The sequence below is a fragment of the Erigeron canadensis genome, chromosome 3 (assembly GCF_010389155.1).
Source record: "Erigeron canadensis isolate Cc75 chromosome 3, C_canadensis_v1, whole genome shotgun sequence".
NCBI lineage: Eukaryota > Viridiplantae > Streptophyta > Magnoliopsida > Asterales > Asteraceae > Erigeron > Erigeron canadensis.
Window position 1 is genome coordinate 24075904 of NC_057763.1, and position 16156 is coordinate 24092059.

The following is a 16156-nucleotide window of genomic DNA, read 5'->3' on the forward strand; positions in this document are numbered from 1 at the left end:
TGAATCGATCATATTATATATCGTGTATAATATGAAACTTTAGCAACAAATATAGTTCGAATGGGTAAAAATATGCCAACCCCGTTGATTGGGTTCAGTGACATTATCATTTCATGTACCCGATTTCGATTTAAAAAAAATATATTTTGCTCACATCATCATTTGAGGCCTAAAATATATTTAATGAAAATAAACTAAAATAATGAAAAGAACGTATATACACACATCCATCAATTTAACATAAACATTCACTATACATGAGTATGTTATATGAAAAATATCATGCAGGAATATAAACTAATGATTTTAGTCCTGCATAAAAGAAAGATAGATGTGTGATTTCCTAATCATGGAGGGTTAAGTTCATCTGGCAATACCATGTGCATCTAGCATCTATAGGTCCACTTCTCATTATTTCTCATCTCTTTAACTATGTACTTCAATTGTCCCTCCATCATTTTCATTTATGCTATTACAATTTATATTATATAGACATATACATATCTACATGTTACTATATTTATATTTATATATTGTTATTGTTATATATATGCAACCTCCATCTATCTCATATAACTTGGTATATAGAAAGTACCTATACAATGAACACCAATAGTCCAGCACCTTGCCACACAAGATCATGGTACCTCTTTTTCTTTTTTCTTTTCAATGACAAGTTAACTTTGATAAATTATGCATTACATAACTTTATATGGCCTTTTTTTTTGTTCTAACAATGTTCTTTTTTTGGCTTAATTTAAATTGATATGTGAATTAAGGTCAATTAGTGACGATTCATTGAGGAGGTATGTGTTCTTTGCAAGTGAAAGCTGCATACAAGAGTTGTTATCTGCTTCAGATTCCAACAGGAATTGGAATGGGATGAATAATGGGGATGGAAATGAGAATGATGGATGGAAAGTGTTGGCTTATGAAGACGGTGTTGAGATATCAAAACGTCGGTCTGGATCTGGTTCGTTTCACACTTTTAGAAGCCGATGGTTGCTTAAATCCGTTTCCCCTGAACAATTCATCACCGTCGCTAACGCCATTGATGCCGCCAAGGTATATACTGTTACATTAATTTGTGAACATTTTTATTGCAATTGTAAACGAAAAACGTTGCATGACCTTTTTAGGCTTATACATGCAAACATAACTTTAACGTTTATAAAAATTAGGCTTAATAAAATTATGCACACTTTTGAACAGCAATGGGACTCGGATTTGGTAGAAGCAAGGTACATAAAAGATCTTGATGAAAATCTTAGCATCATACGATTAAGGTTTGGAGAGAGTTCAAAGCCACTATTTCGTAACCGGGAGTTTATCGTGTATGAGAGACGAGAAACAATGGAGGATGGAACTCTGGTAATATATATACTTATTCCGTCCCATATTAAATTTTTAAATTTGACTGGTTAAGTTTTTAGTTTTCTAACTTTCACAGTAAAATATATGGATGATTTGAGTTTTAAATATATTTTTCATTGATCAGCTATTGTATAAAAAAAAAAAAAATATTTATGATCGAAATTGAAAGACAAAGACTTACTATAACTTATGATTTAAATAATCATTAAAATTATTCCATGTTTAAAAATAAAAGTAATATATATATATATATAATTTATTATATTGAATTGAAGGTTGTAGCAGTTGCTTCATTACCAAAAGAGATAGCAGCAGGATTGCAACCAAAGCAGAACAATTCAATTAGAGGGTTGTTATTGCAATCAGGATGGGTTGTAGAAAAACTTCATGATCATGATGATTCTTGCATGGTCACTTATGTTGTACAGGTACTATATATACATCATATCATATAGTATATATATATATACAACCACTTCCCCCTTAATAAATTTTCTATACTTTCCACAATTTCACGTACATGCATATAAATCATGACACTCACCGTAGATATCTAATTTCGATTGTTGTTATTGTATGTATCAATTTGGCATAAGTTGTCACGCCATATAGTTTTGAAATGTTTAATTAAGAACGAAGCTAAACTCATACATAACTTATATACAAATTTTCAATGGAAAGCACACATTTAAAAAGAAAATGGGAAATGTTGTATTTAACATGCATAAAAAAACTTGTACCTTCCATATTAAAAGCCCGCCCCTGATTTTCATGGTAAATACACAAACAATTTATGCACCTTAAACACAACCCTAAGGGCTGTATTTAGCAAACCCCAAAGAAAATTTGCCTTTGTAAGTTCTCAAGTATGTATTAATTAATTAGTACAATTATGGTTATTAATGTTATATGTAAATGATATTAAATTTTGTGCAGTTGGATCCAGCAGGATGGTTACCAAAGTTCTTTGTGAATCGATTCAATACAAAACTGGTTATGATCATTGAAAACCTTTGGAAACAAGCCCAAGCTTGCTCTGCTATTCCTTCAATTACTGATCCATCATGAATATTACTTAAAAGCTAAATTAATTGCTTCATTTTTGCTTCTACTTTATTTTCTTTTTTCGTAACAAATCTTTGGCAAAAACCGATAAATACGTCGTTATTATTTTTCTTTCATTTTTTATCTACTATATATTTTACAAACTATAATACTTATCGTTAATTGGTATCCATCATATCACATGATTTTTAAATTTTAATCAAACTAATAATTGTATATGGTTAACAATGGTTCATGATGAGATAATTTCTATTTATGAAGTTTTAATTTTCAACGCCACCTTGAGCCAATTTATAACCATGTATGTTTGTTGATTTGATTTTAATTTGATAAATAAATGATGAAGTCAAGATGGTTACCAAAGTATAAGTACTTGAAGAATGTTTCTTTTTTTAAAAACATTATTTTTTGGCTTAGATATATATATAATGAAAATAAAATTACAATAACTATTTTATCTTTTTGCCAAAAGAATTGAAATATGTATATTACAAATTCACGGCAGCGTGTTGTAGCGAGCCGCAAGAAAAGGAGTTTTGCTTCTCAAGTTTCGTATATGGTGATAGTGACTTATTTGTGTTTTGTAAATTTATGTATTTGATAGAATATCTTGAATTTATAGAAGGTTGTTATATAATTTCAATCGATTGCAACAATGAATAACACCATAACGTAGCTAAACAATCTAAGGTTTTCACTAATTAGAGATGATCGTATAGATCCATTAGATCACTACATATAAAATCATTTCAAATGTTTAACATCTTTCCAATAGATTAATGACATACGTTAGTGAGGCTCGAATAATGTCATGATTTGACGTTGTTATATATCGCCTCCCTACCCCCTCGGAAGTTTGTTAAAAATTGCAGGTTTTATCCTTGTCTTTCTGTCCAAACTTTTGGTCAAATACTCAACACTTTTGGACCAAAACTATTGATGAAGCTCCATAGTTAGAGACCAAAGCCGTACTTTATAAAAGACAGGGATGAAAACTGTAATGTTTGACAAACCACAAAAACGATCTATTAACCCCCTTTAAATTAAATACCTTTACCTACACCAATTGATACCGTCACCACTGTTATTACCGGCTCGCCGCCGCATTGCGCGAGTACCATGCTCGTATACACTAATGATCTTCGTGATCAATAACTAGTTTATTTTTTATATTTGAAACAAAACTTATATGTTTATTCATACGTGCATGTTTTTGACTTTTTGTCCGTATAGTTTTATTTATATAGTTTTTCTATATTAGCATATATATCTAAGTTAATTAGACAACATGTAAAGTTGTAATGTGAAAAGAGACGAATGAAAGCATGTGAAGTGTGACAATGGATGTATTGTATGTGTGTTGAAACAGTGCATGTGCAATTGGCAGGCCCATCCAACCATAAATCCATTATCACCATCTTTCTTAATTGGGTTATTCTTAATTGGGTTAGCTAGAGGGGCGGATGCAATTTATTAGAAACGGGGAACTGCCCCGGTAATATAAATGTTTAATGTAAATGTTTAGCTTCTAATTAACATACAGTATATTGGCCCCAAAACTAGACTTGTCCCCAAGCCCAAAATGATTATGCCCTCGTTTAATTTAAGATGTGATGAACAAACATGTTTATGCATGTGTTGGGCGTTTTTCCTTTTATAATCTCATATCTATATCTATCTAATATATGTTTCATCATTCGACATGGGATTTAATAAAGAGCTTTAAAACGAGACGCTTGCTTTATTTATGTTTGGTTGCACAGACAAAACAAATAAAAGTAATCAAATGTTGACTAAACTAAACTTAACATAATTTATCTAAGATTAAAATTGTGTTACATTTTTTCCCCTTCACACTTTACTATTAGAAAAATACAAGATGTAATGTATAGATTTTACAACCAACTCCAGCCCACTAGCTTTAATTTTGTGAATTAGGTCGGTCCTTATACCGGCATCCTCCCCGCGTCCGACGCCAAGGAACGGGAGGATGCCATTAGCACTCCCGCGTCTAAGCTCGCGTCCAAACCCTTTCGTTCAACTTTCTTGAACACTTTCTAACAAAAGCCTCCTAAAACTCATAGGTTTCTCTACAACAAGTACATCATCATCTTCTAACTCTTCAATAACAACATTAGATTGCATATTTGTTCCCACAATGGATATTTTATGCTCAATGTAAATATGGAACAGTCTAAGTGATTTTTTAACATAACCAATCATTTTTATCACATCATCATCACTTCCAAATGGTAGCAGACCATTATCTAAATCATTTGTGTCTGGTTTTAAAAAATGATATTACATGATTTCCTTTTCATCATATGGTAATTTACTAACAATGTAATTAAATTCATGAACTGAAAAGTGATCACTATCAATAAAATCCACTATTACCTCATCACCAAAAATATACTCTCTGTCAGGAGAATTTGTGAAAATCCCACCATGATGGATGACTATTGAAATTAAATTCGTATATTTCTCTGTGAATGGAAAAATACATATATAAGTATGAAGTAAACAAATTTATGTTATTAATCATAATAAAAAGCAGAGACATGATGAAACCTTACCATAGTTGTCAAGTAATAACTTCTATTGTTAATCTTGTAAATCTTTATGTCTAAACAGTTCTAATCGGTTTGCATCAACGGGAAGGGTTTCATCATCATCCATATTGACTGAAATTAGGGATTCAAATCGTTGTTACTCGGTTTTTAATGGCTGATTATTTTTAAGGTTGGAACAGGTTTATTATTTGGGGGGAAATGATTTTGGGGGAAAATTATTTTGTAGAAAAATGATTTTAGGGTTTAGAGTTATTGAGTATATATATATATATATATAGGGTAACACTCCGGTGATTAAAAACATATTTTTGATGCATTAAAAGTCCATAAAACTAACATAGTGCATAACTGATTATCATTATTAAAGTGTTTAACAACACATTGATCCGTCAAAATCAAAAAAATCACAGTTTTTGTTTTGTGTATCCATCTTGGATGCATATTCATCAAAATGGTGCATCCAACAAAAAACGTGATTTTTTTTTATTTTAACGAATCAATGTGTTGTTAAACACTTAAATAATGATAATTAGTTATGCACTATGTCAGTTTTATTGACTTTTAATGCATCAAAATGTAGTTTTAAGTATTCTCATTTGTTCTCATTTTAGTCTGGTTCTCATTTGATAGCCACCCTATATATATATAGGGTAACACTCCGGTGAGAACACTTTTAAAATAAAAACGGTGAGAACACTTAAAAACATCATTTTTATGCATTAAAAGTCCATAAAACTAATATAGTGCATAACTAATTATCATTATTTAAGCGTTTAACAACACATTGATCCGTCAAAATAAAATAATCACGTTTTTTGTTTTGTGTATCCATCTTGGATACATATTCATCAAAATGATGCATCCAACAAAAAACGTGATTTTTTCGATTTTGACGAATCAATGTGTTGTTAAACACTTAAATAATGATAATTAGTTATGCACTATGACAGTTTTATGGACTTTTAATGCATCAAAATGTAGTTTTTAAGTGTTCTCATTTGTTCTCATTATATATATATATATATATATATATAGGGGGACAATCAAATAAGAACAGTTTTAAAATAAGAACGGTGAGAACACATAAAAAACATCATTTTGATGCATTAAAAGTCCATAAAACTAACATAGTGCATAACTAATTATCGTTATTTAAGTGTATAACAACACATTGGCCTGTCAAAATCAAGAAAATCATGTTTTTTGTTTTGTGCATCCATCTTGGATGCATATTCTTCAAAATGATGCATCCACCAAAAAACATGATTTTTTCCATTTTGACGGATCAATGTGTTGTTAAACACTTAAATAATGATAATTAGTTATGCACTATCTTAGTTTTATGGACTTTTAATGCATCAAAATGATGTTTTTTAAGTGTTCTCACACTGTTCTTACCGGAGTGTTACCCTATATATATATATAGGGTGGCTATCAAATGAGAACCAAATGAAAATGAGAACAAATTGATGCATTAAAAGTCCATAAAACTGACATAGTGCATAACTATAAAACTGACATAGTGCATAACTAATTATCATTATTTAAGTTTTTAACAACACATTAATCTGTCAAAATCGAAAAAATCACGTTTTTTGTTGGATGCATCATTTTGATGAATATGCATCCAAGATAGATGCACAAAAAAAAAACAGTGATTTTTTTTTATTTTGACAGATCAATGTGTTGTTAAACACTTAAATAATGATAATTAGTTAAGCACTAAGTTAGTCTTATGGACTTTTAATGCACCAAAATGATGTTTTTAAGTGTTCTCGCCGGAGTGTTACCCCATATATATATATATATATATATATGTGGACAATCAAATAAGAACAGTTTTAAATAAGAACGGTGAGAACACCTTAAAATCATCATTTTGATGCATTAAAAGTTCATAAAACTGACATAGTGCATAACAAATTATCCTTATTTAAGTGTTTAACAACACATTGATTAATCAAAATCGAAAAAATCACGTTTTTTGTTGGATGCATCATTTTGATGAATATGCATCCAAGATGGATGCACAAAACAAAAAACATGATTATTTCGATTTTGACGGATGAATGTGTTGTTAAACACTTAAATAATGATAATGAGTTATGCAATATGTTAGGTTTATGGACTTTTAATGCATCAAAATGATGTTTTTAAGGTGTTCTCACCGGAGTGTTACCCTATATATATATATATATATATCAAGAAATAGTCCCTGTGGTTTGTATTGAGCGAAAGTGGAAGATTTTACCCTCACGTGGCAAGCACGTGAGGGGCTTAACGGCACAAATTGGATGGAAGTTTGTCTCAGGGACGTCTGGCAATGAAATGGAAAAGCACAAGGACACTTGGTGATAAAAAAAATTTCAGGGACGAAAATGCGAATCTAGCAAACCACAGGGACGATTTGTGATAATTTCTCTATATTTTAATATACTCCAACTGTTCAGTGTAGGACCTTTAGTCAAGTTAATTTATACTATATACAACGTCGCATAAAGTTCTGGGAGGAATTTTAGTTTCGTAGTAGTGAAAATGTAAAATGAAAAGGAAACAAATAAAATAAATTAAACAACTTCAATTCTTCACTTCAAAACAAATTTAAGCGTTGAAAGTCAAAGTAAAAAGAGTAAATTCTTTCCTACATATGTATCAACACCTATCGAGAGCTGCCATTTGGTCTAGTGCGAATGCTCCGAATTTTCTAACTATCAAAGAACGACCGTTTCTAACTTTCTATTGAAAATTTCATGTTGGTTTCAACATTCACGATGGTTGCATTTGCATTACATTGACTTCCTTATCATTGGTTATATTCTTTTGCATGCCACTTGCATTTCATTTTTAACTCCACATGCATTTGATATCAATTTTTTTATATATTATTATATTTCAATCTGGGATTACAGAATCAAATGTGGTTGCGTCGACATATACTAAAAGTTACATTTTTTCATGTTATATATTGATTGCGTTGAGATTACTAATGTAGAGCATATATGTATGTTATTCATTTTATCAGTTAATTTAATTGTTCATAAATACAAAATGAAATTTGCTAATCGGTATACATTCAACCTTCGTTCACATACATACGCTTCAGCATGAAGTCTTCGATCATTCCCTAAACACCAAGACTAACTTAGAGCACCCCCCAATGGGGCAGGTATTGAAGTGTATTTAACGGTGCACACCATTGGGTACATGTACTCTATATTCGGAGTGTATTGGAGTGATGAAATGTGGTGGCCACACACCCGACCACCACAATTGTTTTAGGAAATGTATTGGATATATCGGGTATTAGGTGTGAATATATTGGAGTGTGTTTTAGGTGTGAATGAGGAGATAATGTATTGGAGAGAGCTTTTATTGATATTGTGCTGATTTGATCGACAGTGTATTGGATGTATTAGAAGAGACCATTGGGAGTGATATACTAAAGAAATCATCCACACTGCCATGCATGTCTCCATGGTCTTATCTAAATATGGGGATAAAGCGCATGGTATCTCCTTCTCTTTTCTTTGTTAAAGATTGGATGCTCATCCCCACTATATTTAGAATCAGGGATAAGGGCACCAAAATATAAGTAACTGAAGACGAAATGTTATAATGTGCATAAACTATTAAAACCTCCATTGTATGCATGTACGAACTTAATAAAAATATTAAAATCATGTAACATGTTATATGTGACACCATAATTTTTTGATTGGCCTATCATAATTAGTTAGAGGATTGAACTATTTACTAAGTTCGTGTTTTAAAAGAGGTTTTGAAACTTCGTATACATTGTAACATTTCATTCAGGCAGAGGTGGCTCAACAGTACTATGGAACTAGACGGTCGTTTTAGGCCCTCAAATTTTTGAGGACTCAATATTTTGTATATTCGACTTAATGTTTGGATTTTGGGAAAAATTTGTAAGGATGGGAAAAAAATACCTCAATTGGTGTAACTAGGAACAAGACTTTATATTTTTGTAAAACTAGAAAGTCCGGTGTTGTAGACACCGAACTTGTCCACGTACATTGAAGTTTGGTGTTTACAACACCGAACTTGCCCACGTAGAGGTGCTTTTCCATTGCTGCAACAGTTTGTCCATATCTCTTCTTAGTTACACATAGGACAAGTTCGGTGTTGTAGATACTGAACTTCAATGTACGTGGACAAGTTCGGTGTCTAGAACACCGGACTTCCTAGTTTTACAAATATATCGAGTCTTGTTCCTAGTTACACCAATTGAGGTAGTTTTTGTCCCATCCGTACAAATTTCTCGGATTTTGGACTAACTACGATATATAATTTGCATTATAGTAACGCCCTTATTGGTTTTGGTATCAACATCCATATCTTTTTTATTACTAGTAGTTTATAATAAAAATCGAGTTACTTTTTTTTTTGCTTTTATCTTTTACTCTAATTTATATAGTAATGAACTAGGCTTCAAAAATTGATACCGTTTGAGGCCTCAAAAAACCTTAAGCCGCCACTGCATTCAGGTGCACTGATCGAACCATAAGAATTAGTATTGGTAACAAAATCCGATTGCAGATCGGAGGTGGTTCGCTTAAATATTGTCACGAATTCACTAAAGAAGTAAGAACATAGTCATGTAGTTATCAACTTACAAATCGAACTACACCCACCATCAATCAAAGAAGACTATAACTTAATGATAGAAAATTACTAGAAGATCGATTACAACATATATATATATATATGTACATACATACAAACAAGTTATATATAGCTACTTAATAAGTTCAGGAAAGAAACAGATCGAAAAGAGAATGGAGAATTGCTTTGTGAATTTTCAATGATGTTCAATTATATATTGCTTGATCGAGTTAATTATAGCATCATCCTAATTAAAGAATGTTGCAACCGCCACCATCACGAGCTAAGGGATACTCATAAATTTGTCCATATTGATAATTGTAAGGATTATGGTTGTAATACACAATTGGAAATTGTTGTTTATCGGTAATGTCCTTCTCCTTTTTATGAGGTCCTACACTTACAATTTCGACAACCTTGCGTTTCTTCCTCAAGCATTTCGCGACACAAACGGGATCAACATCCCCAACCACGATTAGTTGCTCCTTCTTTAAATCCACCGTTACCTCATCGATATGAGCTAGTTTAGTGACGGTCTTTAGTACCTCCTTCTTGCATTTTTCCGAGTGCATGCTAACTTTTAGCTTTATTTCCTACATTCATTCAAATAAGTATATAAGAAAATTAAGTATATATGATGTGTAGAGAAATGGATGGGTTACCTGAACCATAGCATACCAAGAGACCAAAGTACGTACTATGTTGTCAAATCAAATCTATGTAAAATTTATAGGCTCAACTCAATGTCGACAAGACCATAATACCTAACAAGTTGACTATGCACATTGAAAGACTTTTGACTCGTTAAAATGTCAATTTCATAAGGACGTCTAAATTAAATCTATTGGTAAGAAAGATATGTCTTCTTTACTTTATTAATTAAGTACGTGCGAGAATATATCCAACTTAACTAATTATATGTGAGTGTACATGTAGTTTATGTATATATCATGATGATTAATTATCAATTTCCTGATCAACTCTAAATTGGACTCCTATGGAGTCGTAGAAGAAATTATATATATATATATATATATTCTTTTGTGGTAAATAACCAAATTATAATATTTGAGATATAACTTGAATGTAAATGCTCTTTGGAGTCTTGGTATCATATAATTTGCCTTCTAGTAATTATTGTTTTAATAAGTTTTATACAAGTAGCTAGATAATAATAAGATAATTATTTAGATCCATTACTAGTCGTCCATTGACTTGGGTCCTAGCTAGTGTTTCATAGAAATGGACATTAAGTTTAAAGTAATTGAGTTGCTTTGAATCAACGTGATTAGTTATTTCCAAGTTGATAGTTAATGGTTGACTAGCTAATTCATTCGTAGAATAAATGTTTTTTGAGATTCTAAAGGTTATTTGTGTGAAATAAATGTGTGATAAGAGATCTTTATATATAACGAACATGGTACCCGTGTAATGCGGCGACAGTAGTGGGGAAGACGGTTTGTTAGAGATTTTGGGTAGTTACATAAAGAAAATAAACAAAAAAGTCCAAGGGCAAATCTGGTAATTCAAAGGCAGAATTACCTAATATAGAATATGCCATTTCTTTTATAAGGTACGAGCATGGTACCCGCACAATGCGGTGGCGTTAGCGGGGACGACGGTCTTGTGGTGTCGGTGATGGTATTATTGGTGGTGGTGGCGGTGTCAAATGGTGTAGGATTGTAAGTTGATGTAAAGGTGATAGTGAAAATATTTTAGAAGATGAGGGTTGAAGTGTAAATTAATTCATTAAAAACATAAAATGTAGCAATTTTGGTAATTCAAAGACAGAACTTTCTAAAAATAAAAATAGGCCTTTTATTTTATAAAGGAGTAAAGATTATAGATAGGTTTATTTATAAACGGATAGGATTTGGTCATCCGAATCTGAAATACAAATTTCTGAAATATTGGGATACCGGATTATCAAAACATCCAAACTTTTTCTTTAAAATGAGATTAAATTTATCACTAGAAAAATTAACATAAGCATACTAAGCAATAAGCATTCTGGTACCAAAACCATAACAAATAATTACAAACTCGTTTGGCGTTACTACTTTTAAGTTTTAATAAAGCATAAAAAAGTTCAAACAAAAGCTCCTAGTTAAACTAAACAACTAGCTATCTTCAGTTCTCCGTGCAACCATGCATTTCTTCAATACACACTCTGACACTCATATGACATTTGCATCTATATTATTATATTGGATTGTTCAACTATTTCAACTAATTAATTTGTAGATGTATTGAGACAACTGGAAAGTATTATATTAGACTGGCTAGCTAGCAGCTGAACATATCTTATATTAGAGAATATATACACCAGACTATCATGTATAACACCTTTGTAAGCTTCTAGCTCCATGTCAAAGGACGACTAATCCAAATAGGCAAATACATACACGTCACAGTTCTTGAATTTTAGCTGCGCATTAAAAAAAAAAAAAAAGCACCTATACCCCAAGTCTCCAAATTTAAAAACTAGAGACATTAATAACAATACAATGAATATCAACATTCATGTAATGGGCCTTTGATATCATCCTATCAAAAGTCATTATATTAAAAATAACATCAATTAATACAATGAGTAATAAAATTATATATATCGTTTTTAGTTGCTGGAGCTATAGGATCTTCTACCAAAATAATTTAAGATATAGGATGGGATAAGAGAAGGGAATATAAGATTAAAGTTATTGATAGTCGATGTAGATTATGCAATGGTACTCTGAGGACTAGAGAGAGGGAATCATCGAATCTATATGAGAGAGTCGTGAAAGGGGTAGATTATAGAGAATCTAACAATTTAGAGATTGAGATTTTCAAAACATTTACTTTGGCGTATACTCTGCCCATACCCCTTTCAGTTGAAAGTAGTGTGGTCCTTTTCTCTCTTGTTAGTTTTATACACATCCCCATATTTGTCGATCTGTTCCCATTTTGAAACCAACAATAGATCTAGAATTTGAAATTTCTTGAAATTTATGTCGACCATGTTCCTCCCGTCCGACCACCACCCACACCATCTAAACCCAAAATCCATCTCTGACCACCAACCTCCTAAACCCTCCGTCTTCCGATTAAATGTTCAAAGCATAATTAAATGCTCAGAAAAAAAAAGTTAAAGGGTTAAATTTATTGCGATTATATCAATTAGTGTGACATATTATTTCGAGAAATTATCACAAATAGTCCATGTGGTTTGCTCGATTCGCATTTTTATCCCTTTTTTTTATCATTAGGTGTCCCTGTACTTTTCATTTTTATTGCCAACCGTCCACAACACTAACAATCGTTAGTTTTGCTCCGTTAAACCCCTCATGTGCAATGCACATGAAGGTGTAATCGTCAAGTTCGTAACCACATGGACTAATTGTAATAAAAATATTTTATTAAAAAAAAATCTTTGGATTCCTTCTCCCACACGACTCCGACCATGACTTCTGACCGGCCGGGCACCACCTGCCACCGCCGGAAAGTTCACCGAAAACCGAGAACCACCATCCCACTATGGTTACCAAAGAGAAAAACATAATAATCGAGCATGGTCAGATCTATAACGACCTGTGTTGAAGCTTGAACGTTTCTTCTTTTTTTTTCTAAACCGTTGTGAGGTAATGGTAGTCCGGTGGTGCATGGCTGCAAGAGAGGGAAGTAGAAGAACAAAAAAAGATTAGGGTTTTTAGAGAGAGGGACGAAATGGGTTTGTTTAGAAGATCGATTCTTACGTTTCATACTTTCCTCGGATGTTATGCAGTCGTGTAGTGGTGGCTGGAAAACGAAACAGCAACAAAAGTGGCGGTAGAATGACGGGGCAGCAGCGGCGGCGACAATTATGTGGTTGTGATTAAAGATGAAACCCTAATTGTTGTTGGGGATGATGGCTGGAGTTTGTTATGGTGAAGAGGAGTTGCGACAGGAGGTTGTGAGGGTGGCCGGAAGTTTGGCTGGTGGTGGGAGTGAGAGAGGGAGGAAGATGATGGATTTTTGTCTTTTATTACAAATAGTCTCTCAAAGATGTTTTATCACAAATAGTCCTTGTGATTACAAACTGGACAAAAATGCCCTCATGTGCATTATGAGGGGTTTAACGGATGAAAACTAACGGTTGTTAGTGGCAATGACGACTAGCAATGAAAATGAAAAGTACAAGGACATCTAATGATAAAAAAAAGCACAGGAATAAAAATGCGAATCGAGCAAACCACAAAGACGATTTTTGACAATTTCTCTATTATTTCGATATCTTTATAATTAGAGATTTCAGAAAGCAAACTGCAATTCTACAAACCATTTTCAAGGTGACCTAGTGACTAATATTTTGAGATCTCTACAAGAGATTTGAGATTTGGATATGGCGCGCCACTGAGAAATCTTGGTAAAGCCATATGGATATGAGTTGAAAAAAAAACACATACTTTACGAATAACCTGATCGAATAGAAAAACTCTGGTCAATAACGGACTTGCGGCGAAGAACACGCCGAAAGACACCAAAATGATTACTATCAAATAAATGAATAATTAGGACAACTATGTCATGTATAAGTTCTATACTAAACTAACTTTTCTACTACGATATATTTAATCCGGATGAAAGATGATACAATGTCATGTTTATATATATCTAACTGAAAAAAGTGATCTCATTAAAAACAACATTATTTTGATTCTTCCACAACGCCCACCAGCAAATGACCTTCTATACCATCTTGTAGTCTTTAAGCGCTTGCGAATCGAGCCCAACAAGGCCATCTTTTGGGCTCACGTACTGTTAGGATTCCTATTAAGTTGAAGCCAAGTCGCCGTTAGACTTCGCAACTCCGTTTGAAAAATCACAATCCATGTAAAGGTGACGCAATGCATGATTCCACCCTAGTAACTAGTAAAGGATCATATAGGACAAGCGAATAGAGATGAGATTTGAATACCTCTGCGGCTTAGATTACATCCTCGTTGGAATGTATTTATTTTGAAAACAACGCTTACCCGTTGATATGAATAAAAGGAAAGCTACATTGAAAATTATATATGATGGATCGGAATTGAATTACAACGTGTAGTCAAGTATTAAATTCTAACAAACATATCTTTTAGGTGTGAAAATATATTGGGACCCAAAACTAATGTTTTCTTGAGGAATTTCAAGTTTTGTTTTGATCATAGTGGAAACGGGGGACTTTAGCCAACCCAAAACTAATTCATTCTAATGTCTTAATCAAACTCCCAATTTGTACAATTCTACATATATACTTAACTACATGCATCAATTCATATATTTTAGTTCTACATGCATACATGACTCATAAGTGGGTGTTAGTATAACCGTATAAACTGCTTAACAAGTTGACCAATACATATATAGGTCAACGGTCATTAACTATTCAGTCAATTTGTTTGGTACGCTAATGTTCTTACTTTCTTGGATGATCAGTATATAATCTCTGACACTGATCATATCGAGTATCCTTCATGGTATGAAACATTCTAGTTTACTCGACATAATAATATGGTACAGGTAATATATGTTTACATAATTTCATATAGTTTTTTTGAATTTTGCAATATATATCTTGTTACCATTAGTTATCATATATATAATATTTCACCTAAAAACCTAATCTAATTCTATGAATGCTTAGGAGATAAAACTAAAAGTCGGAATGCACTGTCAAAAGTGCAGGACGGAGGTGATGAAGGCGGTCACAAAACTACCCGGAGTTGATGAAGTATCAGTGGATTTAGAGAAGGAAATGTTAGTTGTGATTGGAGATGTTGATCCCGTTGGTGTTGCAACTTGTTTGAGGAAGAAAAAAAGGGTCGCGGATATAGTAAATGTTGGTCCTCGCAAGAACAAAGAATCGGGTGTTGTGAAAAAGGATGTCTTAGAACCTAATCATACTAGAGTTATATATCCTTATGCTCCGTATGATACTGGCTATCAACAAATTGTATACGGATATCCACCATATTATGATGTTGGAAGCTGCAACATTGTTTAGATATATGATTTTCAATCATACCTAGTGTAACGATGTAATTTCCATTGTATGTTTCAGAAGTTCTTAATCATACTATCTTGACCTGAGCATACTGCATACATACATTCACATAGATATACAATTATACTATACATAAAGCACTAGCAAGCAAGTAGTAGGTATACATGTACAGGTTAATTGCAATATTCTTAATTCTCTTGATCAATAATTAAGGCTATCCTAACCAAATCTGACAGGGTCTAACTTCATACATGACCACTTAAAGTAGATTAAAATTCATGGATAAAACTGTTGGGGTATGAGCATTGAGCAGGTACCACAAAAACAGATAAATTCCTCTTTTGTTCGTAAATGATGATTTGCTTATGCCGTTTTGTGGCCAAGGAAGATGACCCAAGGGTAAGCTGCTGGTGGCAAATGAGGAAGCCGGCCGGAGAGGAAAAGAAGCAAGGTTGGTGGGGGCGTGGGGCTTGGTTGAGGACTTACCATGGCACAGTGAACCAGCCATTGATGA

General features: G+C 32.7%; 3 protein-coding genes across 3 annotated transcripts; 2 read left to right on the forward strand and 1 right to left on the reverse strand.

Moving 5' to 3' along the window:
* Nucleotides 1-495: 495 nt before the first annotated feature.
* On the forward strand, nt 496-3082 carry LOC122593344 (START domain-containing protein 10). The gene is made up of 5 exons (XM_043765739.1): nt 496-643; nt 780-1065; nt 1213-1371; nt 1650-1802; nt 2311-3082. Exons 1-5 carry the CDS (start codon nt 603-605, stop codon nt 2440-2442), a joined length of 771 nt encoding a protein of 256 aa, XP_043621674.1. The 5' UTR covers nt 496-602; the 3' UTR covers nt 2443-3082.
* Nucleotides 3083-9886: 6804 nt separating this feature from the next.
* Nucleotides 9887-10306, reverse strand: LOC122591731 (heavy metal-associated isoprenylated plant protein 2-like). The gene is made up of 2 exons (XM_043763977.1): nt 10298-10306; nt 9887-10228 (listed from the first exon to the last, which is right to left on the reverse strand). Exons 1-2 carry the CDS (start codon nt 10304-10306, stop codon nt 9887-9889), a joined length of 351 nt encoding a protein of 116 aa, XP_043619912.1.
* A 4643-nt stretch (nt 10307-14949) lies between these two features.
* On the forward strand, nt 14950-15719 carry LOC122594639 (heavy metal-associated isoprenylated plant protein 2-like). Its single transcript, XM_043767070.1, has 2 exons — nt 14950-15158; nt 15283-15719. Exons 1-2 carry the CDS (start codon nt 15150-15152, stop codon nt 15640-15642), a joined length of 369 nt encoding a protein of 122 aa, XP_043623005.1. The 5' UTR covers nt 14950-15149; the 3' UTR covers nt 15643-15719.
* The last annotated feature ends 437 nt before the right edge of the window (nt 15720-16156 follow it).

What these genes read in the sequence shown, in the direction of transcription:
- LOC122593344 (XM_043765739.1), top strand. Translation starts at nt 603, where the DNA reads ATGAACACCAATAGTCCAGCACCTTGCCACACAAGATCATG. An exon ending in ACGCCATTGATGCCGCCAAG is followed by an intron (nt 1,066 to 1,212) that starts GTATATACTGTT and finishes ACTTTTGAACAG; the next exon opens with CAATGGGACTCGGATTTGGT. An exon ending in TGGTCACTTATGTTGTACAG is followed by an intron (nt 1,803 to 2,310) that starts GTACTATATATA and finishes AATTTTGTGCAG; the next exon opens with TTGGATCCAGCAGGATGGTT.